The sequence below is a fragment of the Akebia trifoliata genome, chromosome 4 (assembly GCF_017979445.1).
Source record: "Akebia trifoliata isolate Shusen 1 chromosome 4, ASM1797944v1, whole genome shotgun sequence".
Taxonomy (NCBI): domain Eukaryota; kingdom Viridiplantae; phylum Streptophyta; class Magnoliopsida; order Ranunculales; family Lardizabalaceae; genus Akebia; species Akebia trifoliata.
Window position 1 is genome coordinate 3,461,533 of NC_141378.1, and position 27,863 is coordinate 3,489,395.

Here is a 27,863-nt window from a genome sequence, read left to right on the forward strand (position 1 = left end):
GAAGACTGAATATAACTTCATAATTTCTTAAAATATGAGAACGACAAATATAAAGCAATAGTGGTTCCGAAAGTTGAATACAATTGAGGGATGCAGAAATAAATAATTAATTAATTAAATAAATGAAATAAAAGCAGGCAACTATGCGAATATACAAGGACCAGCAAAGATGCCGAAACTTTAGAAAGTACTTCATTTCTTTCCGATAGAGGAAATGACTCAGAAATTACCCAAACCTGGCAATTAAGGTAAAATGTCCCAGACTTATCCCTCCGAGTCTCAAGTACACTTAAACAGGCTCAGTAACACCAACAGCACTTGAATCAGTTTCTGTTCTAGTTCCACCAGTAGGTAACCATCTTTTTTTGTGCCTTCAGCCAGCTTGCACCCACTTGAAACCCAATACGGTACGCCGAAAACCAACAGAATCAGGCTAGGTATTTGAACACGTTAGGATTTTCTCTGTCTCTCTCCAGATAATCCCGGGTGATCAGATCTTCAATCCGCTTCTTGATTGCCTTACAATTGGGCTGCACGTCACAGATTCATCAACAAACAAAGGAAAAAAAAAAAAAAAATTGTTGCTATCAATCATGTATACGATAACATACCTTGAACATGTGGCCTAGCTCCTCGATGCACTCCATCACCAATTGTTGGTGATCCAAAACTTTCCGACTCTTCATAATCCGCACGATTGAGGCATCTATAGCATATCGTCTGTCCTTATAAACATCCTCGATCACTTTCTTCTTCTTGTCAATAGGAGGAAGGGGAATCTGCAGCTTCCGAAATGTTATTTCATCTCTAATCCATATTTAAGAAATGAGAACAGGTAAGATAGATATGAGAAGGATGTCAAAGAAGTTCAAACCTTGATCCTCATCATTTTGTCAGTAAATTGGGAATTGAATTCGAAGTGATCCGTTGGAGAGATGATTTTAGTGCTCGGTTCCTTAATAAGAATCTTGTATTTTGCACATGAGAGGGAATGAAGTAATCTAACAACGTCATCATCAGTCAAGTTCAACTGGGTCATGATTTCTGAATAGCTCAACCTATCTGAAGAATTGAATAGTAGCAATGCAGAGGCCTGTAAACAAAAATGGTTAAAAGGCTTGACCCTCTTCACTCACAATCGATTAGCTCATCCATCAGATAGATAATAGGGTTTATCAACGAGTTACCTGATAAGTTGTCACAACCAGCTCTATAGTTTTTGGTTCAAACTTTCCACTGAGGTTACAAGTAGATAGAGAGTATATCCACATGAGTTTTCGGTGTTTGGTTTTTGTTTGATAGAACTCCCTGAAAACCTCCACACACTTTACCTGAAAGAAAAACATGCATGGCTCATGTTTGTTGTAGAAATTCCTCATTAATATTTCAAATACTTAAGGAATTAAAAAAGGGTATGTAAATGATTACCATCTCCACGGGTAGGTTTAAGTCAAATGATTTATAACTAGGCCAGAATCCAGTAGTCAGGACAGTGACCGCCAAGTCAATCCCAGGATTTGCATTTGGATTATGGTTAAGATACTCCTCAAAATTGGTTTGATTTTCCCTTGCCAATGTTAAATCGGTAACCTGAAAGAAGAAGGGAATGCCAAAACATAAAGCTTAATTTCAAATTATAATGATATATAAACAAATTCAGAATATTTCTAATTCACAAGTGACAATCCCAAGCAACCAACCATCCCCTCCATCTTGGATGTGAACTGTCCACCACATTGTTGTTTCAATTTGGTCAAAATACTTCTCTCATGGTCATCATTTGTACTCTTGTCAAATAGAAGCCGGCGAGCAAGCTTTTTCCTGCCAATCATAGTCACCAAGTCAGGATTCGAGAATAAGTCGACAAGGGAAAATAGGGAAAAAATCAGAAAAAATCGGGCTAGACTTAAGTCTGTGTAATTGTTCAAACTAGGTGGTGTTCTCATATTATATCACCAAATCTTATATTAAACCACAATAAGAAATCACCAAACCCCCATATAGATATCATCCTTGCATCCACAACAACTAACCAGTCCACACAACACATTCAATCCTGATTATATTGCTTCATCAATAAAATAGTCACCATCATCATCATCAAGGTCATCTTCTCTTACTAGTGCTTCAATTTTATCTTTTGTTTTTATCTGATTTAATCGCAAAGTTTGTGATTTAATCATGGAGTTCATGATTTAATTGCGAAGTTCGTAAATAAAAGTCATGATTTAAAAAAAAAATGACTAGATTAAATCACTGAAGGAGAAAAGTCACGATTTAATCATGACTTTTTCAATGAGTCAGAATTTGGTGGCTATGCTACAAATACATAGAAGACATGCAAGAAGTAAAAAAATGTTAATATTGTCTTCACAAATTTGATCTAAAACAAGTTAAAGAATTTTCGTGAAAGGGAACCTTTACCTATAGAACTCAGCGAATAGGTCTCTATCACTAATACAAGCAAGCACCTTTACTACCTGTAAATTATTTAAAAACTCAGTGGTGCAGTATAATCAGAGCCATATAGTGGAATGGAACATGAAGAACATGATTAATAAAGAAAACAACTACCTTCTCAAGTGTTTCTTCAATGGCTTCATCACTCAACTTCTCACTCACACCCTTCTTAAGGATATTATCACATAATGTAGCAAGTAGTTCTGCACTTGAACTCCCAGCAACACCCTTGTTGCAAAATAACTCAAAAGCCTCGTTGAGTGCCTAGAATACAAAATGCATCTCTTTCAAAAAATACATATTTCCTGTACTGGGTTTGCGGAATCCAGTGAATCCGTACTAACCAAGTTTCAAACCCAACCATTTTGGATCACTGATTTTTTGTTCATTAGGCCCCATAAATAATCACATTGTCAGATATGATATTTAACTTTGTTTTCAAACTCTTTATTGAAAAAAAGAGCAGGTTTTACTTATAAAAAAAAAAGATACCTATTTCACAAGAAAAACGTGAGAACATTATACAAATCAGGAGGATATTATGCAATACAGACCTTGTGAAATAGGGAATGGTTCATAAAACAGTCCTTCACATACACCAAGTATTTGTCTTGCAGCTCGATTACTTTTCTAACAAAAACCTAAAGACCACAACACCAATTTAATTACAATTCCTGCCAACTTTTCTATCAGACCCCCCAAGTGTATAAGTTTTGAGATATACCTGTTCTTGCAAACCAACCACATCCTTTTTCTCTGCCTGTGAGAAAATAATTTTTCAGATAGACTCAATTGCAATCGTACTAAAAGAACAATATCTTCTATATGTTGCCAATACACAAGTTATGGTTACATATTTGTGACACAGGAGTAGCTAGGCACAGGACAGAAACGGTAACAGATACAATCACATGAACTGGCAGTGTGTCCAGTTCACCAAGGATGTAGCTGCAAAAAATGAACCACATAGTGAATTGAAAATTTCACAGGTTCTACCTCAAAGCGTATACATCCAAAACCGCCTAACAGAGTAATTCAATAAGACCAACCAATTTTCCCATCTTCATGGTTTGGAAAGATGCACAGGCTTACTTACCAAGTCAGCACCTTCAATAAAAGGCCATTATAACCTACCAAATCACCATGATCAAGGCCTTGACAATCTTGGTATCAAACATACCTATCAAAAAATGGCTATAAATCCAATATTCCAAAATTCCAAAGGTGTTGCAACTTCGGTTGATTTTCAACATGGTACAACCCATGAGGATCACTCATCCAATTTTTACAAGGTGAAGTAGTGACTAAGTTGTTCTGAGTTGTCTTCAGACGTTAATAATTACATCTGCAGTCAAGCACTCTAGAGCTTCATACCATCTTAAAATATAAAATTTATAAGATACATATTTATCAAAATCTCTAATGCCTACTGAACTCTGTAACAATGTGTTTGGAATATAAAATGCACAGGTTTTTGGATTAGCAAAAAGCAGTTAGAAGAACCAACGTTTTTGTTCCGTGCCGCATCTTCTGCTTGCTTGACCAAGGCGGTGCCTTCGTCGGTGACATGCTGTATCAGAGAACAACCTGAAAATTAAAAACCTAGATACAATGATACAAACAATGCATTCTTTTACTTCTGAATATCAAAGTTCAACAAGAGAACCATCCAACCTGCTTAAATATATTAGAAAAGGTTTCTAAACCATGAGGTATTCTGCAGAAGAGCCTATATGTCCTTGAGAGATCCTCCACCTATAAAGTAAACGTATGAACAATATTTCTGCTTAGCAAAGGGTGAAATAAGACAATCCTCATGGGATTGCACAAGATGCATCTCTATAAATATCTTGTCATCTCTAGCAATGCATGACACCCAGAGTGTTTCTCCTGAAGAAGTTGGCTTGCATACATATAACAACTCATGTTGCACTTTATCACTCCCACCCATAGTATTAAATTTCAACATATTTCCACGAAATATACCGAAATATTTCCATTTTCACAAGCTCCAACACGAAATTTAACCGACAATTTCTTTTTGTATATATTTCGGTGAAATATTTTGATGAATAGTAAATTTTGACCGAATAATCAAATTTTAGGTATGAAATATTTTTTGGTGGAAATATTTCGATGAATAGTAAATTTCGACCAAAATATTCTGCTTTGAAAAAAACTTATAATTGCTTTTAGAAAGTACTTGTAAAATACACATAATATTTACTAATAAAAAATTACACATAACATTCATCTGTTAGTTTATTATGATTAGTTAGTTATCTATATCATCTTATTTTAATGTATTCTAAGCATATTAGTACATTTATATAAGCACATGTTAGGCCACAAGTGCGTTTCACTTATTCTAGGCGCAAGGGTAATTCCGGGATTCTACACGACAGTTGACGTATAAGTAATGATTAGAGAGTGGGGTCTGTTAGGGAATAATAATTCTGTTAGGATTTTCTGTTATGGTAGAAAGTGGGGTCTGTTATGGAATAATAATTCTGTTAAGGATTTTCTGTTATGGCTAGGTGGTGAGGAGAATATAAGGAGAGGAGTTGGTTTGAGGGGGGACACAAGAAGTTTTATTTTGTATTGAGCTTGCTCATTTTGGAGAGCTTCCAAGCCTCTCGAATGCTTGGCTAGTCTGTACCTATTCAGAGATTAAATACAAATTCTTTCATCCAATTTTCTGCTACTATCTGTGTTCCCTTAGTTTATTATCAGCTCCAGTGCCTATCAGCACACATACAATCAGCCATGTTTCAACTAATTGGATACATTAGAAATTTATTCATACTTATTCAAAAAATAAAAGAAATATAATAACACATGAATGTAATACTTAATAGTTTCTTCATTTTAATGTCTTATATATTAAGTTGTATGTAGTTAATACAATATTATTATTCTCATTTCCACTGTCAGCCTCTCAATACATGTGCATATGTGTAGCAAAATGTTGTTGATATTCAATTTCACACTCCATACAGTAGTTTATTGTATTTTGATGACTTAATGAGTGTTTTAATGCCTATTTTATCATTTCCTATAGGGTCAATGAAAATTTCTTCAATATTTCTGTAATTTCCAAAAATTGTATTCATTTCCACACTGATAGAAATATTTCCATTTCCAGACTAACCAAAATAAACTCCGAAATCGAAATTTAATACCTTGCTCCCACCCTTCTTAAGGATATTATCACAGAATGTAGCCAGTAGTTCTGCACTTGAACTGCCATCAACACCCTTGTAGCAAAATAATTCAAAAGCCTCTTCGAGTGCCTAAAATACAAAATGCATCTCTTTCAAAAAATACATATTTTACAAGAAAAACGTGAGAACATTATCCAAATCAAGAGAATATTATACAATATAAACCTTGTGAAGAAGGGAATGGTTCATAAAACAGTCGTTCACATACACCAAGTATTTGTCATGCAGCTCGATTACTTTTCTAACAAAAACCTAAAAACCACAACACCAATTTAGTTACAATTCCTGCCAACTTTTCTATCAGACCTCCCCCCCACAAGTGTATTAGTTTTGAGATTTACCTGTTCTTGCAAACCAACCAAATCCTTTTTCTCTGCCTGTGAGAAAATAATTTGTTAGCTAGACTCAATTACAATCACATTGCAAGAACATATCTTATATACATTGCCAATACACAAGTTATGGTTACCTATTTATGACACAGGTGTAGCTAGGCACAGGAAAGAAACAGTAACAGATACAAGCACACGAACTCTAGTTCACCCAGCATGTAACTACACAAAAGGAACCACATAGTGAATTGAAAACATCTGAGGTTTTAGCTCAAAGTGTATACATCCAAAACCGCCTAACAGAGTAATTCAATACAGGAGACAATAAGACCAACCAATCTTCCCATCTTCATGGTTTGGAAAGATACAGAATTACTTACCAAGTCAGCACCTTCCACAGAAGGCCATTATAACCTACCAACTAACCATATGATCAACTCTCAATCCAAGGTCTTGACAATCTAGGTATCCAACATACCCGTAAAAAATGGTTAAAAATCCAAAATTCCAAAGGTGTTGCAACTACTGTTAATTTTCAACATGCAACAACCGATGAGGATCACTCATCTAATGTACAAGGTGAAGTAGTCACTAAGTTGTTCTGAATTGTTTTCGGACGTTAATAGTCACATCTGCAGTCAAGGACTCTAGAGGCTTCATATCATCTTAAACAAAATTTATAAGATATACATTTATCTAAATCACTAGCTGATACATTACATAAAGTGCTTACCAAACTCTGTAACAAATGCATTTGAAATATAATACAGCAGCAAGAATACAAAGGTTTTTGGAATAGCAAAAAGCAGTTAGAAGAACCAACCTTTATGTTACTTGCCGCATCTTCTGTTTGCTTGACCAAGGCTGTGACTTCAGCAGTAACATACTGTATCAGAGAACACCCCAAAAATTAAAAACTAAGATACAATAAAATACAGAAAAAGGCACACTCCTTTACTTCTGAATATCAAAGTTTGACTAGACAACCATCCAACCTGCTTAAATATATTAGAAATGGGTTCTAAACCACGAGGTAATCTACAGAAGAGCCTATACATCCTTGAGAGATCCTCCACCTATAAAGTAAACGTATGAACAACATTTCTGCTTAGCAAAGGGCAAAGTAAGAATCCTTACGGGATTGCACAAGATACATATCTATAAATACCTTTGCATCTCTAAGCAATGCATGACACCCAGAGTGCTCATTCTCAAGAAGTTGGCTTGCATATACATATAACAACTCATGTTGCACTTTCTACAAAGAGAAGATGTGATCAATGAATAACAATCAAATTGAAAGAGTTCATAGTCTCCCTAAAAAAGTCATCATAAATAACTTAATGGTGCATCCACATTAGATTTATGCTTTATGCTCTTATTTAGTATACTGCAATTTCTTCAATTTTCAAGTCCAACTAAACACGACTGATAACTGAACGAATAGAAATAGGAACAAACCTCCAATAACTTCTGCTCACTGCTAGAATGCAAGTAAAGAGAAACCCTATCCTTCTCCCATTTCAAGCACTCCTCAACCTAAGGATGGCAACATATACAAATCAACCTAACTGTTTCCACAAGTACATTTTGATAAAAATGCACGTAAAATAAACAAGAGATTACCTTTAACATGTAATCTGGACAAGAATCCTCTAAAATCCAATTAGAAGCCTTCCGAGAATAATACACAGCTGCATCTTTAAGCATGTCCACTTCAAAGTCGTTCTCATAACAATCCATTTGCCCCATTCCAATTTCAACAAAAATGTCTAAAACATTCTTCAGCAAAGCTCGATCAATCTGCTCTCCCTTGCGCTCTTGATCAATCTAGTGCATAACATTTGGTTAATTATCATTAATTTGAAAAGAAATATTTTATATATATATATAGGGTCCCTTTCAGCAACAAACATTTTGACAAACATTTTGGCAAAACATTTTTCAAAACATGGGTTAGAGGTTTTGGAATGGGCTGATTTTTGGTGAGGATGATCTCTATGGTGAGGAGATCATCCTCATCAAAAATCAGCTCATTCCAAAACTTCTAACCCCATGTTTACAAGTTGGAAAATCGTGGACCGTCCATTTTTTGTAAGCCATTTTTGATGGGTAAGAGGTTTTGGAATGGGCTGATTTTTGGTGATGATGATCTCCTCACCGTAGAGATCATCCTCACCAAAAATCAGCCCATTCCAAAATCTCTAACCCATATTTTGAAAAATGTTTTGCCAAAATGTTTGTCAAAATGTTTGTTGCTGAACATTTCCCATATATATATATATATATATATATATATATATATATTAGATGCATTGCCTCAACATACCATAAGTATTACAGCATCTCTGACTTTACCATGGATCTCCCGATAAACCTGAAATTAGGGAAAATATACACATAAAATCCGATGTCATATATCTCAAAAGTAGTAAAGCACACTGGTTAGGAAAAGGGTTATTGTGATACCTGAACTTAGAATCAATTTGAAACATGCAAGTGTCATCTAGAAAATCGAGTAGTCAACTTCTAGGTCAGTTCTACGGTACAAGTTTGCTATTGAGGACTCTTGCCACAGGTCAGAACGCATGCCAAACCACTTAAGTTCATCTAAGAAGGGAACCAAGGGATATCGACCAACCCTGATTTTTATCCAAATAATTACCACATATCTATCTAATAATAGAAAGTGTCAAACTAGATGCTAAAAAGGATCAAAAGCCCAATATAGAAGGATCTCTCGTCCTAGATAGGACCTACCAATATCATGAAATGGATCAAAAGTGATCTCCAACACTAGATGGAATCTAGGCGCAGATCAAGAGCCCTGGGAGATCTCTAGTATAGCAAAAGCTCAAGAAACATGATCCTATGTGTTGGAGGCTGCCAACCCCATGCGGGACTCCAAAGTTCAAAATGGACTGAGGGAAGTTTCTAAATAGTGGAAAAACCTAAATGCTAAGGCATTGAATCCAAATTATTCTAGGTTGGGATACTTTGTTGAGTTCTAATCTCTGACTTAAGCGTTGGAGTGTCTTTTTAGGTACCCCCAACAGCTCCATTTGAGGAGGGTGAGAAGTAGATCCAATCCAAGCTCAAGATCAGCCAAGAGGGCAAAGAGTTGTTGATGAAAGATTTTGCATCAACGTAGTTTTTAACTTCAAGAAGCAATCAATGTCCAAAGGAAAATAAACACAAACTTGCTTTTAATATACATAGAAAACATCATCGTACCAAATCACGGAAGCAAGTGAGTCCAACTTCATTGAGTGTTGGAAGTGACCTCCGAGCAATGAAGAATCGACCAAGATAATGAAAGAAGCACGAAAGCGACCTCATCATAACTTTATGATTGTCCCACCTCTTTACAAGCTCTCTCAACATAAACTCATCATGCTTCTCTCTTAAAGATGGCAATACCTGAATTGAGGGACAACACAATGAAGTTCATAACAGGGGTACAAACGCTAGTACATTTAAGCATAACCTTTTATTCCTAAAATTATAAATTGGAAGTCGAAAATATAAAAAAAGGAAAATATGTTAGAATAGAGACCAACAGCAAGAAAAGCGGTCTAGAATACAAATGAAGCCACACAAAATAATGACCAAACCTCAATTGGAAAATATTGTTCAATTTCTCCCTTCCAACGGGTTTTGGTCACAGGAAATTAGTGATCCATATCTCAATACTCTAAACTCCTAAAAGGATACTGCGCACAACTTCAAACCATAAAAGCAAAAGATGAAAAGAGAACTTGAAGATGACATGGGAAGCACCTTAAGGATAACATCTACACTAGTTTTGAAACTGTATATGGTAAAAATATTTAAGCCCACTAGGAAAGGAGCTCCAATTTTCATCAAAATATGCAGCATGTTCTTGACAGGTAACTTGAGAATAGATGCACAAATAATCTTTGATCAACTAAGTACTAATGAGGCAATTTTCCTCTTTTCTGATTACACTAGGAAACTTACAAGAAAAAATGGAAGAGAAGACACTAAGAAATACTATTTGTTTTGCACATACCAGATCACCCTCATAATATTGCATGAATACAGCCAAATTTCTAAACTTTTGGTGAATAAGATTAAGACACACCCCACACCAACAATCATCACCATAACAACTCACTTCTTCCATTTCTATCTACTCATTAGATTTCTCTATTTTTGAAAGTGGAACGTTAATAAGATGACGAACTGTAACAGATTGTATTGCTTGCATTAGTGTAAAACAAGGCATAAGTAGGATTTCATGAAGCTAACTTTAAACTCACTATCTTTGGAGCCAATTAGTATGAGAAGTATCTTCTATGTAAATTATCAAATTATCAGAACTATCCCAAATATGTTAAGTGGTGTTGACGAGTCTCCAAGGGTCCAATACTATACTCTTCAGAGTTCAGAGTACCAACAGTGGTCAATAACTTCCTACAGATAAGAAGATCGTACACCATCTTATGAATCCATACTTATACTCTCTTTTCCAATAAATCAATTGACCAAGTCCAATTGTGCAAATAAACACAATGTCAATACCTTGAATTAATAGGATGATCCACTACGTTAGCTATTTTCTAATGAGAACCACTTTTGTGATCCCACAAGATAAAGTTCAATTATCAGAGAAATCACCATTTCCATTAATAGGCCCCATTACCACAAACCTTCAGGATAATCTCTACAGTGCATTTATGTCAACCTCATAATGCTGATTAGACTTGTAAACACCTTCAACGTCCCACCATGCTCATCCCTGATAAGGAAGCCGAGTCCATATAAACTCGAGAGGAGCTAAATTTAATATGCCTTAGATCCCCCACTTCTTAGTCACCAAACCTTTGTAAGAGATGACATAAGGATTTTTCCATTTTGATGTTTTGCAAACAGGCTTCACTGCCACACATGCAATTCTCTTATTAATTCAAGTAACAGGAAGACAATATCAATCTACTTCAATGCATGAATTTTTTCCATTCATATGGATGTTGTGGATTTTTCCATTATGACGTTATTCAAAGGAATTCTTCCTCCACCAAGGGAGGAAAAGACCATCCAACAACCAAGTCAATCACCCTTCCCAGTAAGGTCCACTTTATGACAAAAAAAAAGAGAGAGCAAAAGTAAGAACATAACAGGAGCAATAAAAACTCAAATAGTCAATATTAACATAAGAACATAACAGGGGCAAATCTTCCTCACCATTGAAATAATGTACTCATCACAGGACTCCCGGTATTTGTTGTAAAGCTGCTGTGAGTAGTTGTGAGGGGGGTGCTGGGTGCACATGAAATGTATGGCTCTGTTCTCAAAGTAAAGGAAATAAAACCCCATAAACACAACACAATTTTGCATAAAAAAGGAGCACTTAAATGGAAATTAATGAAAAAACAAACAGAACGAATAATACGTGTAAAGCCTCATATATTCCTCCGGACTGAATTGAGGCTCAGGGAACCCTTCTAGAATGTTCTTGAGCTTAGTGATCCCCTTCTCCATGATTTCCCATGCTTGATCTAAATGAAGAGGGTTGCATTTTGTCATCGCCATGATCTTCCGTTCTAACTAAAGCCACCCAAAACAATTCTGCAAATTATCATCCATTCCCAAACATATTACAACCTCTAGTACAAATTATAGACTCAAAACCCTAGTTATTATATTGCAACTAAACAATTTCCTACACACACATGCCTTAGATTTTGTGATACGTACCTGAAATGTATCTTGATAATCAAATAACAAAAGAAGATTAAATTGATGAAAATAGGAAAATTGATTTCATTCGAGGGAGATTAGACCTCCAAAGTAACCGATTTGAGATGGTTAGTCTCTAAATCTCAAAGGACTTTTAATAATAATTCTCTACATATTTTCATTAATCTCACAATGAATTTAAAAACAAGAGAAACCCTACCATAACTACCCACTATCCTATTCATTCAAGGAACTATCCCACAGCTCAACTTCTCCCACAATACAGATTATAATCCCATGCACCCAACCTATTTTAACTATTTTACCACTTATCAGGAATATATTATATACATCATAGGTACTAGAAACTACTCTATTCCCATCCCTACAATTAGGCACATAACATTCCATCCTCCTTGAAAATGACCTTGTCCTCATGATCAGAATCTCCCGAATCTCAATTGATATTGGAATCAATTACATTCATCTTAACACATAACTCCCAAACTATTTGTCTCTTGGAATCGATGAAGTCCTTGCGATAATCGTCTTGAATGTCGTTGTCTTGACACTTCTTAAAAATAATTAATGGTTTGAATTCGATGGGGAGGATAAAGTCAATTTTTGAATACTTTTTCAAGAATATTGACTTCACCTTTATCCTCTTCACTAGATCTTTGATGTTCTTTGTCTTCAGTATACTTGACGAGGTAATCATTGGCATATATCTTACATTTTTGGAAAAATGATTGTGGAGGTTGATCTTCGATCACATCTAAGTTCTCATTTATAGAGTCATCGACTCCAATAAATATAGTTTGTTTTCTTCGAATAATTTCTTCATTTTTTTTTGAGAAATTCTTCGATTAGGAGACAACGTTTCCTCAAACCATCACGCATAAATTCGCAAAACTCCTTGAATTCATCATCTATCGACTCAATTTCCATTTGAAGATTACCACTTTGATACCAATTGATGTGTACCCGATACGTATTTTGATAATCAAATAGCAAAAGAAGATTAAATTGATGATGATAGGAAAATTGATCTCATTTGAGGGAGATTGGGCCTTCAAAAGTAACTAATTCGAGATGGTTAGGCTCCAAATCCTAAAGAAATTTTAATAATAATTTTTTGCATATTCTCATTAATCTCATAATGAATTTAAACAAAAGAGAAACACTACCCAAAGTACCCACTTCTCTAAACTACCCACTATTAGTCCGTTGGAAAAGCAGTGCGAAAGCTTAAAAATGTGTTGAACAGGTTCCTTTTTTGGAACTTAAGTGTTTGGGATCATTAAAGACTCTTTTTGTTTGCCGATTCTTTCAGAAAAATCAGCCGAATCTCTCAAATACCAACACTTCAACGAGCCTCTGCAAAAGACACATGACATATTCAATTTTTAAGATCTTTTCGGCATTCTCTCTCTTATCAAATCCCTCATAGTTTTTTTTTTTACCTTGATCTCCTTAGGTGAGTTCTTCTACTACTTCTTCTTCAAGTTAATGACAATTGTATAATCAGATTTTTTCTATTTTTTTTTTTTTTTTGTTTTTAAATTTTAGATTGATTTTTCAATTGATTTGATTTTCCCTTAAAACTAATGGGTAAAATTAATCTCAGATTTATGTGTTTAATTGTAAATTTCCTATTAACCTCCATGTTTTAACTTTCATCATCAAAACCCTAAAATTTAAGAGTTGTTATTGGCACCCAACTTTTACTTATTACACCCAATTAAAAATAAAGAAAATAAAAGTTGGGGTGCCAATAGAATCTTAATCACTTTTTTATTTTTTTGGCGAAGTTTATATTTTTTATTGATTTAAAATTTTATACGAGTCTAAATATAATTGTAAAGAAATTTTATGAGCCTAAACGTAATTGTATAGAAATTCTGTTAACTAGTGTTATAATGTATTGTAGTGTTGAGATTACCCTTTGTAATATTGGAAGAGTGCATTTTAATCTTTAATTGGGTGTGATAAATAATTTAAGAAATTGGGGTGTAATAAGTAAAAATTGAGGTGCCAATCAGATTGTAATAAGTAAAGTTGGAAACAACTTTTGAGTACACATTGGAATGGATTGCAAATCACATGATAATTCTCTGATTCAATGAAGTATCATATTGCATGGTCTAAAGAATCAGATTGATGCAGACACATTTGTAGGTGGATTAATTTATTACTTTCTTTTTCTTAATTTTTTTTAAATTTAAATTTCATTTTTATCAAGATAATATCTAATCACCATCAATAAAGGCATATTGGGATTCAACAATATATAAAAGTTTGGTGGAATATTATGTTGAAGTAGTTCAAAAATATGGTAAAGAAGGAAGGGGTCTAACCTCAAAACGACATGATTATTTTCTAACTATATTTGAAAAAAAGTCAAAAAAATCTTACACCAAAGGTCAATACAAGCATTATTGGGATTACGTGACGGATAGATAGAAAGCATAGAAAAATCTTAGGATGAAATCTGGATTAGGATGAAATGTAGATACGAGATCTTTTGAAGCAACTGATGAACAATAGAAGTCATATGCTTCGGTAACTTTTTTTTGTTTTCATATGATAATTGAAATTCAATGAGTTAGTTAAGTTTTTTTTTTCTTTTGATTATGTCTTATATCTTTTATCAGTTAAATAAACATTCCAATCAATTTCGATATAAGGTACTGGAGTACAAAAATGAACTAGACCAAATATTTGGTGGGACCGTTACAATAGAAAAATATTATATGACCCCAAACGAGACTTCTTCTTCAATCATGCAAGATAGTCGTGTTGCTCTCGATGATTTAGATGCAAATATTGATGATGTGAATGAAGGATCAACACAAAATACTTCAATTGGTCAAATTGAAAAATCTATTAAAAGATACATAGAAGACGTCATAAGAGATCAAGTGAGTTTGACCCCTCTTTTACTACAAATGTGAATGCGAAAAAAAGTGTAAAAATGGGTGATGTTGAAATCTATAGAATGCTTTGTGTAATGACTAATAATATAAGAGGCAGATTTGAAAAAACAAGAAATGACGCAGAATGTAAACAAAGACACTTCTATTATCTCATGCATCAACCTGTTGAGTACTTTCCACGACATTGATCTGTATGGACCAGTATAAATATTTTTAGTTCACAAATTATGCAAAGAGTCTTTTAACAGAGAGATTTTTATTGGATTGATGGATATTAACTGCATGCATCATAACGGATTAAAATGAAGTTTAGAGAGGCTTATGAGATCTCGTGATGGACAATCTTCTAAGGATAGGGTAGATTTATGATTACAATTTCTTAAATGCTATAATATAATAGTGATATTATTTTTTATTACCATAGTTGTTAGAAGACATTACTTTAGTTTATTAAATTTTTATATGCATTTTTTTACTTAATAGTTTTACTTTATGGTTAGTAGAAATGTTTGTGTTTAACTTTTTTATTTTTTATTGAAACTCTATATGATTGGATGATTATAAATTGTTATATATTATAATCATGTGATTTGCATATATGTAATAACAAATGAATGTTAGCATAAATAAGAAAATTTTCTTTTTTATTTTACTATGACATTACTACCGTACAAGGAATCGACGCATGAAACAACCATGTCAGATTTCACTACTTTCTGGTGATTTATATGTCAGAGAAAATAGTGAAATCCGACATGGTTGTTTCATGCGTCGATTCCTTGTACGGTAGTAATGTCATAGTAAAATAAAAAAGAAAATTTTCTTATTTATGCTAACATTCATCCGTTATTATATATATGCAAATCACATGATTATAAACATATAACAATTTATAATCATCCAATCATATAGAATTTAAATGAAAAATAAAAAATTTAAACACAAACATTTCTACCAACCATAACATAAAACTAGTAAGTAAAAAAATGCATGTAAAAATTTAATAAACTAAAGTAATGTCTACTAACAACTATGATAATAAAAAATAATATCATTACTATATTATAGTATTTAAGAAATTGTAATCATAAATCTACCCTATCCTCAAAAGATTGTCCATCACGAGATCTCATGATCTTCTTCAAACTTCATTTCCACTCTGATGCATGCATGCAGTCAATATCCATCAATTCAATAAAAATTTCTCTGCTAGAAGACTTTTTGAATAATCTGTCAACTAAAAACATCCATACTGGTCCACACTGATCAACGTCATAGAAAATACTTAACAAGTTGATGAATGAGATGATAAAAGTGTCTTTGTTTACATTCTGCGCCATTTCTTATTTTTTCAAATATGTCTCTATATTGTCAGTCATTATACAAAGCATTCTATAGATATCAACATCACCCATTTTTGCATTTTTTTCACATTCACATTTGTGGAAGAAGAGGGGTCAAACTCACTTGATATCTTATGATGTCTTCTAGGTATCTTTTCAACTAGATCAATTGAAGTATTTGGTGTTAATATTTCATTCACATCATCAATATCTGTATCCAAATCATTGAAAGAAACATAACTATCTTACATGATTGAAGAAAAAGTCTCGTTTGGGGTCATATAATATTTTCCTGTTACAACGATCCCACCAAATATTTTGTCTAATCCATCTTCATACTCTAATGTCTTATATCAAAATTGATTGGAATGTTTATTCAAATGATAAAGATATAAGACATAATCGAAAGAAAATAAATTAACTAACTCATTTAACTTCAATTATCATATGGAAAAAAAATTACCAAAACATATGACTTCCATTGTTTATCAATTGCTTCAAAGGATCTCGTATCTACATCCCATCTTAATCTAGATTTCATCCTAAGATTCTTCCATGCTTTCCATCTATCATTCATGTAATCCCACCGATGCTTGTATTGACCTTTGGTATAAGATTTTTTTAACTTTTTTTCAAATATAATTATAAAATAATGATGTTTTTTTGAGGTTAAAACTTCCTCCTACTTTATCATATTTTTGAACTATTTCAACATAACATTCCACCTAAATTTTATGTATCGCTAAATCCCAATATGCCTTTATTGATGGTTAACCAGACATTATCTTGATAAAAACTAAAAAAACTAAAAAAATATAAATCTAGCAAAAAAAAGAGTAAATTTCTATTTGCACGACTCAAACAAAAGTCCTATAAGGGCTATTGGTGAAGTTATAATTTATTAGAGAGCTGCTAATGGCACCCCAACTTTTACTTATTAAAACCCAATTTAAAATATAGAAAACAAGTGAATGGTTGGGAATAAGTAAAAGTTGTAGTGCCAATAATAACTATCTTTATCTTTTATTATCATTCTTTGTTAAGTTGGTAAATTATGATTTTTCTGGGAAATTAGTGTGAGTAATGGATGCAATTTGATGTACTCCACATGGCATAAAATTAAAATTTTTTTAAATAACTTAATTAAATACACTAAAATATTTATAGGGCTAAAGGCTCGAGGTGAAATTTCAATGACAAATTTCTTTTGTACATATTTTTGTGGATATAATTGTTTGTTTTATTAAGTATCTAAATGAACAATAAAAACACTTTAAAAGAATCAAATTTGAAGTTTACACTAGTTTTTAGTGAGTTGAAATATTTATATAAATAACAAATTTTAATGAAGTTCTTTTAAAGATTGTTTAAAAAGTATTTGAAATATTCTAAACTTATTACTTCCCATTCACTTATTTTCTTTATTTTTAATTGGGTGTAATAAGTAAAAGTTGGGGTGCCATTATCAATTCTAAATTTAGGACTTTCATGGTAAAAGTTAAAGCTTGGAGGTTAAAATGAAATCTGCCATTAAATAAATCAATCTAAGATTGATTTTACCAATTGATTTTGGGGGAAAATCAAATTAAAAGAAAACCAATCTCAGATTGAAAACCAATCAAATCAATTGCAAAAGATCAATCTTAAATTAAAATAAATAAATAAATAAAACAGGAAAAAAATCTTATTATAGTTGTTATTATTGAAGAAGAAGAAGAAGAAAAAGAACTTACCTATAAAATCTTCAAAAACACTGAGAGGATGCCGAAAAGATTTACTACCGTGTGATTTTTGCAGAACCTCATGCACTTATTAATGGTCGAGAGGATCGACTGAAATTTCTAGATGAATCGATTGCCGAAAATAATTTTTAACTTTAATCAAACAACCAAATTTGGAAACTAGAAACATATTCAACACGTTGAGGCCTTCGCACGGTTTTTCCAAATGATTTACAAACAGTATACTCAATTTAGCAAGTTGCTTTAGTAGCACCAACAACAATTTTCTCTCAGCTTCAGCAACTTAATTCAGCATCAACAACTTTACATACAACTTTTCCAAAAAGAGCATATACTCCCGTAACCCACAGCTCAACTTCTCTCACAATACAAGATTATGATCCCATGCACCCAACCTATTTTAACTATTCTACCACTTACAAGGAATATATTCAGGTACTCTTAATTACACTACTCCCATCCCTACAATTAGGAACATAACATTCTACAACACGAAATAAAAACCCTAATCCATCACAGAAAATCAAAATCCAATAAATCCGTCACGTAATGATGAAGAACTGCTAACGTTTATTGTAAATTTGCAAGAAATCCAAAATCGAAATCAAACTCCATAGAACAAAAATTGAAAACGCCTAGAAGTATAAACACGAAGAAGCAACTATTGTAAATCGAAATAAAAACCAATAAGTTGAGTAAAAGAATACCTGCGTCGATTCGACTAAATCCTAACCCTACTGTTTGGATTGAGAGAAACGGAGAGAAGAGAAAATAATGTAATAAGAAGTAATTTGTTCTATTTTCTCGCTTTCTCTCCAAATCTCTCCGATTTGGGGAGAACAAAATTGAATAATTTTCTCTCTTCTCTCCTCAATTAACTTCCCAAACAAGATAAACGAAGAGAAAACTGATTCTTTTCTCTTCTCTTCTTAGCATTTCTCTCAATCCAAAACGATTGAGATTATTAGTTGAAGAAGAAGAAACGAGAACCTGATTTGGAAAATTTGAAGTAGAGACAGTGAGTGGTTTCGAGTTCCGACAATTCGCAATGATTGATGAGAGCTCTCTCTCTCTCACAGATGTTTTCCCTATGCTTCAGGCCGTTGGATTTTCCTCGAGACTTGAATTTCTAAGAGAATTTGACGGTGCGTGAACCTTTAATTGATGATGACTGCAGCTCAGCTCTCTCTTAGCTTTACTATGGGTCTTTATAGCCTACGGTTTACACGAGACGTGTTAGCTACGTATCCCAGTATTGATAAGAGTCGGGATCCTGAACGGTGTTCCGTTTCAATAAAACAGTATGTGTCTACGTGGCATATATTTATTGGAGTTCAAATACATCGGACTGCGTGCACGACTGAGTTAAGAGTCAGACCTATTTTAAACTTCAATAAAAACGTGTCACGTAGACACTTTACCTTTATTATAAGAACGGGATACTGTTCGAGATATTAATTAAATACACGTGTCATAGTAGGAAGAGGGTTCCTCCATAGAGGTCCCACTATCATACATTTCACGTGGTTAAACAAGGTTTGGCGAACCCGTCACAATCTACGCCACGAGTACATTAACTTTCCTTCTCTCAATTGGTACCTTTGCCTCCTCTCGACTCAAGTTCCAGTCGTGGCGATTCTCATTTCCCGCTTTTGAAAGTAAATTATCAAAACCCCAGACCCCCATCTCTCTCTCTATCTCTCTCATGCACACTGAGAGACCTGGTTTAGGGTTTTGAGTAGCCATGGCCGATTTCCAGACCTCAACTCATCGAGCCAAGTGGATTTTAACTACACATGATCTGGTAATTCGACTTTTAATTACAAGTTTTCCAAACATGTGTCTTGCTTTATTATTGGAATCAAATTTTCATTATATGAACAATCTTACAATTATACGTTTAAGTACACGTTTGTCACGAAAATGACAATCAAACAGAACCTAACTCCATAGTTTTTATTTAGTTTAGTTACTTAATTTATTATTATTTTTATTGGTAAAGTTGTGATTTTGATAATTTCTATTTGCTCTGTATAGTTGGAAAAACACCAAGCAAGTAATCAAAGAGCTATAAAGACCCTGAAACAGGTACAGCTCTTTTCTTTTTTATTCTTCTTCTTCATCTTCTATTTGGGTAGAAAATTACTTGATATTGTTGTTAGTTTATATACTTATCAAACAACAAATATATATATATATATATATATATTATATATATATATATTTGTTAGTTTATAAATTCAATACACGCAAAGCACATAACACTCAAGATTCCCTCATCAATTATATATATGGGTCAAATTCTCACCATTTTCTCCACCTTTATGTATAATTGAACCTAAATGATGATTTTTTTTTTTTGGTGGAATATATGCTATCCCTTGAAGTGTCACCATCAAAATTTTTGCAATGCACCTGTTTTTTCTTTGTCTACTTATCTTTAAACCCTTAATTTATATATATCCCTCTATAATTTTAGTTTTGAATTTTCTCTCTTTAATGTGTATATATATATTGATAGATAAAGGGAAGCAATACAATAACAGATAAGGTCGAGGTGACCAACCCAAAAACAAGAAAACAAACGAAAAACTAACCCTCAGAAATGTTACAAATGCCATACATCAATATTACACTATTTGGTAATTACACATTACAAGTTCTTTCTCCTTGACATTGAGTAGTTGATCCACCCACAACCAAGATTTAATATCTTGCTTCGTGGCAATGTTTTGTCAGGTAAAAATGACCGACCTAAACATTCCAAGACAATCCAAAATATTCAATGTTTTGGGAATGCCAACTATTTTTTTTTTTCAATGCAAACATTTGAATAGCATATTTCTTCTAAGTAACTGCATAAATTATTCTTATTATTTTTATTTTGAAGTATGGATCAACACGTATGGAAGTAAATGTAGACGGGTCATTGTCCTACCCGAAACCTCAATTTGGCGTAAAAGATAATGGTAAATGCTATTTCAAAATTATGACCCTTTCAATCTTTCTTGCTTTCGACTTCTGTTGATCTCTCGTGACAATCTTATATTGTTTGCACCTCAGCTGAAAATAACTCCCTCCCTGTGCCACTTAATACTGAAGAAGAACAACTTATGCGGGTATTCTACGAACACAAGATTCAAGAAGTATGTGGAGCCTTCGGATTTCCACACAAAATTCAGGTATGTGATATTGTTTCGTAGAGATACAATGTGTTTGGCTATACCATCATCCTATATAAAAAATGAAACATTGGATCATGCTTTGCAGGCAACAGCTATCATATACTTTAAAAGGTTTTATCTGCAATGGTCCGTAATGGAGCATCACCCAAAAAACGTTATGTAAGATCTAATACATACATATATTTTCCCTCATTTTCTCTCAGATTTGATGTGTGAAAATATGCAGGTTCTTTATTCGATGTACATTCGATGCTATGTCACAAGGGCATTTAATTTTCGAGGAATTTGTTGTGTTGGACAAATGAAGACACATTTTCAAACAAATTTTAACTTATTCAAGTATTTTATTTTCTGATATTATTTTATATATTGTTTATATTATTTCTATCAGTTCTATGTATATCAGTTTATTCAAGTTCATTCTTTCCATATTGACATGCAAATTAGTTTTCACGCCTTGGTGAAAATGTTGGAGAAAAAGAGAGGATTGGACCATGTCTTGAACCATGGAAGCAAAATTTAGTCAGAGAACAATGTGGCAAGGTTCACAATGTACAAACTTTAGGGTCAATCATTTTTTAAGAAGTGTAGTCTGTTAGTTTTTACCCTATATATATGCTGGAATCACTTTTTGAAGAAATAATAGGATTTGTATGGGTTTAAAGTGTTGAAAATTTGGATATCCTAAATTTCAAAAATCCTGACATAATTTCTAGGGGAAATAATATAATTTATAACCATGGTTTAAAACTTTGTTGGAAATATAATGCTTGTAAATTTTTTTCCGAATTCAATAGTGATTTAGACAGAAGGTTTGAAGAAAAGGAAATGTACATGCCTTATGCCAATACTTGGGGAAAGGAAAATATTTTAGCAAAATTATGGAATTTACGACCTTTCTTAGGATTGTTTCCAATATATAAGCAAAACAAATAGATCTCCCTGCAACTTCAGATAGTAAACCTGAACTGTGTTGCAAATGCATGATGAAATGTGCATATGCAACACTTGATTATCTAACAATAGGAATTAAAATATTTTAAAACAGATCTCACAAAATATTAAATAAATTATGTGTACATGTCAGCATATTTGACACTTTGATTAGTGTTGGATCCTGACAAAAGTGCTTATGTCTTTGACTCTTTGTTACATGTATAAGAAGCCATATTAAAGAATAATATTTTTACATGGTAATATGTTTTGACACATACAAGAAGATAAGGACACTGGATATTCTTGTGATTGATAGGATTTCCCAAGCAATAAATGCATCTACACAGTTTCATTCTCAATTTGATTCTTTTGATAGGCAAAGGAAAAAAAAATTGATTAAAGAAAATAGAAAAAGTGGCCAAGGGGACCACTAAACAGAACAATTACAAGAGACTAATCAACAATCTAATCAGAACAATCAATTTAAACATAAAAGGTCCCATCTAAATCTTCTAAAAAGATCCATCTGAACTCACTGAACAACTTGCTCCTAAAGAATAAGAGATCCGAAATCGATAATAACTCGATTTAATTCTTCATTTATTACGTTATCTATTTGTTTCTTCCTTTGTCTTTTTTCTGATCGACCTTAACTCTAACATTCCCTATTCTTTATTATTTCATTATATTTCTTTATTTTTTTCATGATATTCCAGTCATTGAATGGATTATACTGTTATTTATTTATTTATTATGTACAGGTTAACTTGTGTCTATGCATCATGTAAGGTGGAAGAAAATCATGTGTCAGCAGAGGAGCTTGGTAAGGGGATTCAACAGGATCATCAAGTGATTCTCAGTTATGAGATGATAGTTCTTCAGGCATGGACAAGTTTCTCATAATGTTGTTTACTTTTGCTGATTTCCTTGAAGTATTCAACCAAATTTTAAATTTTTTTTTGGCAGAGTATAGGATTTGATCTTATTGTTTATGCACCATATCGGTCAATTGAAGGTTTTATTAATGATATGGAGGTAAGTTGGGGCATGCACATTCTTTACATTACATTATTTCAGTATTCATGTTAGTAATCTAGGGATTCTCCTTGGGAATAAGTGTTTTTCTTTCCTCTATGTTTGTTCACATCTTGTGATTTAATTGTCTCCATTTTCAAATTCTTGTAATCGTAACATGTGCTGTTGGCTCTCCAGGATTTCTGCCAAGCAAAGGGTGACCAACTGCAAATGTTGAAGGTAATTGTTATTGTATTCTTGATTTTATTTCTTGTTATTATATTCTTTATATTATTTTTGCTTCTTATTATTATTCTGTATGTTCTGTTTTGATCTTCTCTTATCTATTTCTAACTCAAAATACGACTGCATTTGATTATTGTGCAAGCTAACAGAATCTAAAAATAGGTTTTCAACCCAGAAATGTTGTGTCACTTGGACGTTCTTCCGAGATCTAGGTTTAACGTTAGGGTGTTTTACAGAATCATGTTCTGTAGGTGGATTGGTTGTTTACTCAGTCAATCTGTGCCATTAATTTTGGAGTTTTTTCTGCCTTTATTATTTGGCTCACTAGTGTAACAAGTCCCCTGGTCGACAGCAGTTTGAGTTCCTCAAATGCAGTTCATTTTCCAGTTGTTGAACTCTTGTGATAATATTTGATTAATTAGTTTTGATTTACATGGTCTTCCCTTTCTAGGAAGGGTTAAGATACATCTGAACTTTTGGAAAATTTAGGAACTAAATGAGGTTGGCTAAGAAATTGCAAACAACAGAAACCATGTGAAAAATAGGAATACAGATCTTTAAAATGGATCATAAACATTTCGATATATATATGAAAGTATGTACATTGCGTTGTTTCCTTTTGTATCATGAGTACAAATTAGACAATTTGCACACTTGGGATGCCTAGTTAAGATGCTACCATAGTGTCATTTTTTTTTCCTTCTGTAGCATTGCTTTTTTGTTTAATATTTTTGTAGGATTTGCGAGAAACTGCGAAGTTGGAAGTAGATAAAATCATGCTTACGGATGGAGCACTGCTCTTCCCTCCTGGGCAGGTATTCTAAAATCATCCGAACATCTTGTGCTACATTATCTTTTGTTGTGCTAGTACATAAAAATTTCTTCTACAACATTACCTTAATTTGCAAAAAGATTTTTCGAGGAACACCTTAAGCAGCATACCCCCTTTAGTGTAGATTATTTGGAATTTCCCCCTTTAGCATGTCATCATCTCAATATCTTGATATATTGAGGAATCCACATATCAAGCTTACTGGAGCAAAGACTAGATAGCTGAACCTACTTATTCACAGTAGAGCTTATAATTGATTTTCAAGTGTTTACAAAGTATGTGTTGCAATTTGAAAATACAAACTTGTCATTACTTATTTATTTGCTGTGCTATGCTCTGGCATGCTCTTATTAGATGGATCTGGAATTTGAATGTATGAGTTTTAGAACAATAAGTCTTAAGCTTTAGTATTCCATGTCCCTTTTCCTTATAAACCATCCTTCCAAGTCTATTTGGTTTTATCAACACATTCTCCACACTCCACAGGGGTTTTTCATAGTTCAATTGGACCAGATGACATTCTTGGGGATCATTATCTATGTCAAGGAAGTTATTATTATTATTTTGTTCATTCGTGCGTGTGTGCATGTATCATATATATTTTCTTTTTTCATTTTGTGTGTGTGTGGGTGGGGGGGGGGGGGGGGGGGGTGTTGTCTTCTTAGTTGAATGAAGCGGGAACAACTGTTGGAGACTGGTTTTGATTGAATTATTTTAGGTGTGAGTGAGATTCCAGAGTGGGATTGGCCCCTTGGGTAGGAAGTTTCTGCATGTCTGCATCTATAATTCTCCCTGAGTTTTGAATGATGTCTATGGATTATGTAAACCAATAATTACAAAATGTTTGTCTCCATATTACTGCACAAATCCTTGTGTTGGGTGTCAAGTGTTGGAGTTTACCATGTTTGATACCTTGGAGCACTCTCTGACATCAGCCTTCATGTCAATGTCCAAGATACGAGAAATATCATCATGAAAATACCTGTCATGTATGAGAAGCTTTATATCATGGTATGAGTCAGAAACCCTCATGTTTAGCTCTGCTAAGGCTAGGTTTTTTTAACTGATAGCATTGCACTCCTGGTCCCAAGCTAGTATGATTACCTCGGGTCATCAGATGGTATATAATTTTATATAAATTCTGCTATAAATTCTGATAGGTTTTTCTAGCTGTTAGGGATTTCAGATTTGGCCCTGCACAGAATGGAATGGCAGAACAGGATTATGTAGCTGATCCCAAATAGTTGGATAAGGCTTATCTGTTCATGATGGCAATATTGATGAATCCTTATATTAAAACATCTTCTAGTGTTTCAGTTTTTATGTTGGATTAGGGTTTTTGTTGTTGCTTGCTAAAGGGAAAAAAGGACTAACCATAGGCTTAAAGCCCTGTGCATTTTTTGTCATTTTGTGCAGTTGGCATTGGCTGCGTTGCGTAGGTCGAATGAGGTACATGGAGTTCTCGATTTTGAGAGGTTCTGAACTGATCTCGTGGATTATCTTATAGAGAAATGTTAATGTTGACTTGCTATTGATCTGTATTCTCTGTTCAGCAGTTGATTCTTTTGTTTTTTCCAAATTGCATGCATCTTTGCAGATACTTGGAGACCATCATATCTCGTCAACATTTTGCCCACACCAGTTCACAGCTAATTGAATCTCTTAATATGATTGATTCTTGGGTACCTACCTCTCTCTCTCTTAATTTAGGCCAATGTGATATTGTGTTGAGCATTTTATTTTATTTTTTAGCTAGAACTAAGGGTTTCTATTTTAAAGTTGATTGTTCAAATTTTATGATTGTCATTTCCATTTTTCACTCATGTGCATTCTCCCAATGATTCTATAATCTAAGAGCTTAAGTTAGAAGTTTATTTTCTTAGTTAAAACGTTGAGTTATCTAAGGAGAAATCCTACACCCCTACATGTGTAGTCTTTAGAGAGCATTGAATGAAAGAATAATTGTTTGGCTCTCCTCTAGTGCCTTCTAGAGGCGACTCTGTGGGACTTCATTCAGGTGGAGATTTGGGTAGTGAGAGTCCAATTAAAGATCTACTTTTGTTTTCTCTACTAAATTTCAGCCATAAAATCCTACAAAACCTAAATTCTTCTAGCATCTTTCAACCTTAAAAATTGTCCCATACAACCAGTCCCATCATCCTTACCTTGCTATAAACCAAGTCTGTTTCAGATCCCATTGAACCCCTAAAATCTGTGTTAAACCCTACCGCAATCTCTAACCCATTGTCTTACATCAATAAGCTTGGATTGCATACATCATGAAATGGATTATATCCATTTGTACTGTTGCTCTGTTAGCATTAGTAGTACTTGTCTTTGTTGCTGCTATCTCTACTGCTAAAGTGTAGTTCAATTTGTGCCTTCCAATTATATTTTGTTTTGCATAACTTCTATCGATATTAATAGTAAAAAAAAAACATGTTTCAGTTTTAGCCTTGGTGATGTAGCTTCTTTTTGCCGTTCACTTCTTGCTGTACAGGTGAGTAAACTCAAGATCCCTACGGCCAAGGATATGAGGCACATTGATCGGAAACTGAAGTCTTGTTTGGATCCAAGCTCAAAGGATGAGTACTTTCTAGACTCATGGACACCCCCTTTTTTCCATTATCATTCTTTCTTTTTCATAATAATGTGAAGAAATCTTATCTATAAAAAAAAAGAGTGAAGAAACATCCCATTCTCTAAGCCTTTTCTCTTGTTTATGGAGTTTGGTTATTGTCTGTTTGATAGGAGTAAGAAAAGGGAGAAGAAATCTAAGCACAAGTCCAAAAGAACTTCAAGTGAAACTCATGGGGTTCCTTCTGCCACAGCCTTGTAAGTTCTGACCCGTCTTGTATGTTCTGTACTTTAGGTCTCCTCTTTTTCTCATTTTCATTTTATTGGATTTACAGGTGAAAATATCTTCTTTTAAAAAAAAAAATCTCAACGGAGCAACTCTCCTTCTTCATGCAAAAAGTTTCACATTTTAGAGCAGCCTGAAGAAATATCCTCGGGATGAGACCTGAAAATGCATGGCTTGATTTGGGAATATCTTACATTACGGCCTATTTGTCAACTTTACAAAGGTTAGATTGAGGTCATTGTGCTTGTGTTCTAGGATGTGTACTCTACACGTGGGCAAACTTCTCTTCCATCTAAAAAATTTCAGGTGTTTTTATAACTCTACAAATTTCTATCAGATGACCCGTTGGGGTGGGGATGGGAAAGAAAATGATTTGGTGCCATAATTATTGTGAAGAAAATTTTACTGAACGATTTATTACTATTGTGATGAAACATGAAGCACTTTGTTTATCAGAGGAGTATGTATTTTTTTTAATTTGGGCATGTCATGTTGTCTTCTCTCTCTCGCTCTCTCTCTGGTTTTTTTTATCCCCAAAATGACTTTTCTCATTGCTGTATAAGAAATCGATGGGAAGCTTTTGGGAAGCCCAAGTGAGCTGGTGAAATGATTTTCTTTGCATGATGGCTGATATATTATAGCCAGTACACACACTACAAAGGTGCTGGTAATGGTGTGAGACCTACAATACTCTTTATTTTTAAATTGATCTAAATAACTCCTATTTGAAGCTTGTAGTGTGAAAAATGGCTCTCTCAGCTGTCAAAGTAATGTAAATGATCGAAATAATCCCATTTCCATCTCCTATTTGATTGGTGTTTCGAGTCATCTTGAATAAGATTGAGGGCCAAAATGGAGAAATAAGAGAATCTTGGCCGTCTCGTCTCATTCGTGAACCATGCTGAGATGACTCAGGTCAGTAATCTTGGTCTCATGGCGATTTTTGAAACCATTATTGTGAATCTGAACCTGCTTTGATTTGGCCCAAACCGATTCAAATAAGTTGATCTTCAAATGAAAGAAAATGGGCTGATTCTCGAAATAGAT

At 33.6% G+C, this 27,863-nt stretch overlaps 2 protein-coding genes across 5 annotated transcripts; one reads left to right on the forward strand and one right to left on the reverse strand.

The window, feature by feature from the left end:
• LOC147403012 (cullin-1-like) lies at positions 1 to 18,927 on the reverse strand. 4 transcript variants are annotated; one of them, XM_086438452.1, is made up of 25 exons: positions 18,731 to 18,927; positions 11,433 to 11,608; positions 11,225 to 11,324; positions 9,251 to 9,436; positions 8,346 to 8,393; positions 7,643 to 7,846; positions 7,478 to 7,555; positions 7,185 to 7,274; positions 7,012 to 7,092; positions 6,840 to 6,902; positions 6,026 to 6,061; positions 5,850 to 5,936; positions 5,643 to 5,753; positions 4,135 to 4,215; positions 3,968 to 4,030; positions 3,185 to 3,220; positions 3,015 to 3,101; positions 2,575 to 2,724; positions 2,425 to 2,480; positions 1,677 to 1,821; positions 1,429 to 1,590; positions 1,188 to 1,331; positions 875 to 1,093; positions 612 to 779; positions 1 to 530 (listed from the first exon to the last, which is right to left on the reverse strand). In XM_086438452.1, exons 2-25 carry the CDS (start codon positions 11,570 to 11,572, stop codon positions 429 to 431), a joined length of 2,637 nt encoding a protein of 878 aa, XP_086294578.1. In that variant the 5' UTR covers positions 11,573 to 11,608; positions 18,731 to 18,927; the 3' UTR covers positions 1 to 428. The 4 variants fall into 4 exon arrangements, with proteins under 4 accessions (XP_086294578.1, XP_086294577.1, XP_086294579.1 ...); XM_086438451.1 differs by lacking the exon at positions 18,731 to 18,927 and adding an exon at positions 18,448 to 18,724; XM_086438453.1 differs by lacking the exon at positions 18,731 to 18,927 and adding an exon at positions 18,448 to 18,722 and having other exon boundaries at positions 1,701 to 1,821.
• Positions 18,928 to 19,295: 368 nt separating this feature from the next.
• LOC147403013 (cyclin-H1-1-like) lies at positions 19,296 to 27,268 on the forward strand. Its single transcript, XM_086438459.1, has 14 exons — positions 19,296 to 19,544; positions 19,778 to 19,828; positions 20,631 to 20,709; positions 20,804 to 20,922; positions 21,011 to 21,084; positions 22,623 to 22,743; positions 22,828 to 22,896; positions 23,074 to 23,115; positions 23,859 to 23,936; positions 25,370 to 25,428; positions 25,551 to 25,635; positions 26,454 to 26,542; positions 26,705 to 26,788; positions 26,866 to 27,268. Exons 1-14 carry the CDS (start codon positions 19,485 to 19,487, stop codon positions 26,867 to 26,869), a joined length of 1,014 nt encoding a protein of 337 aa, XP_086294585.1. The 5' UTR covers positions 19,296 to 19,484; the 3' UTR covers positions 26,870 to 27,268.
• The last annotated feature ends 595 nt before the right edge of the window (positions 27,269 to 27,863 follow it).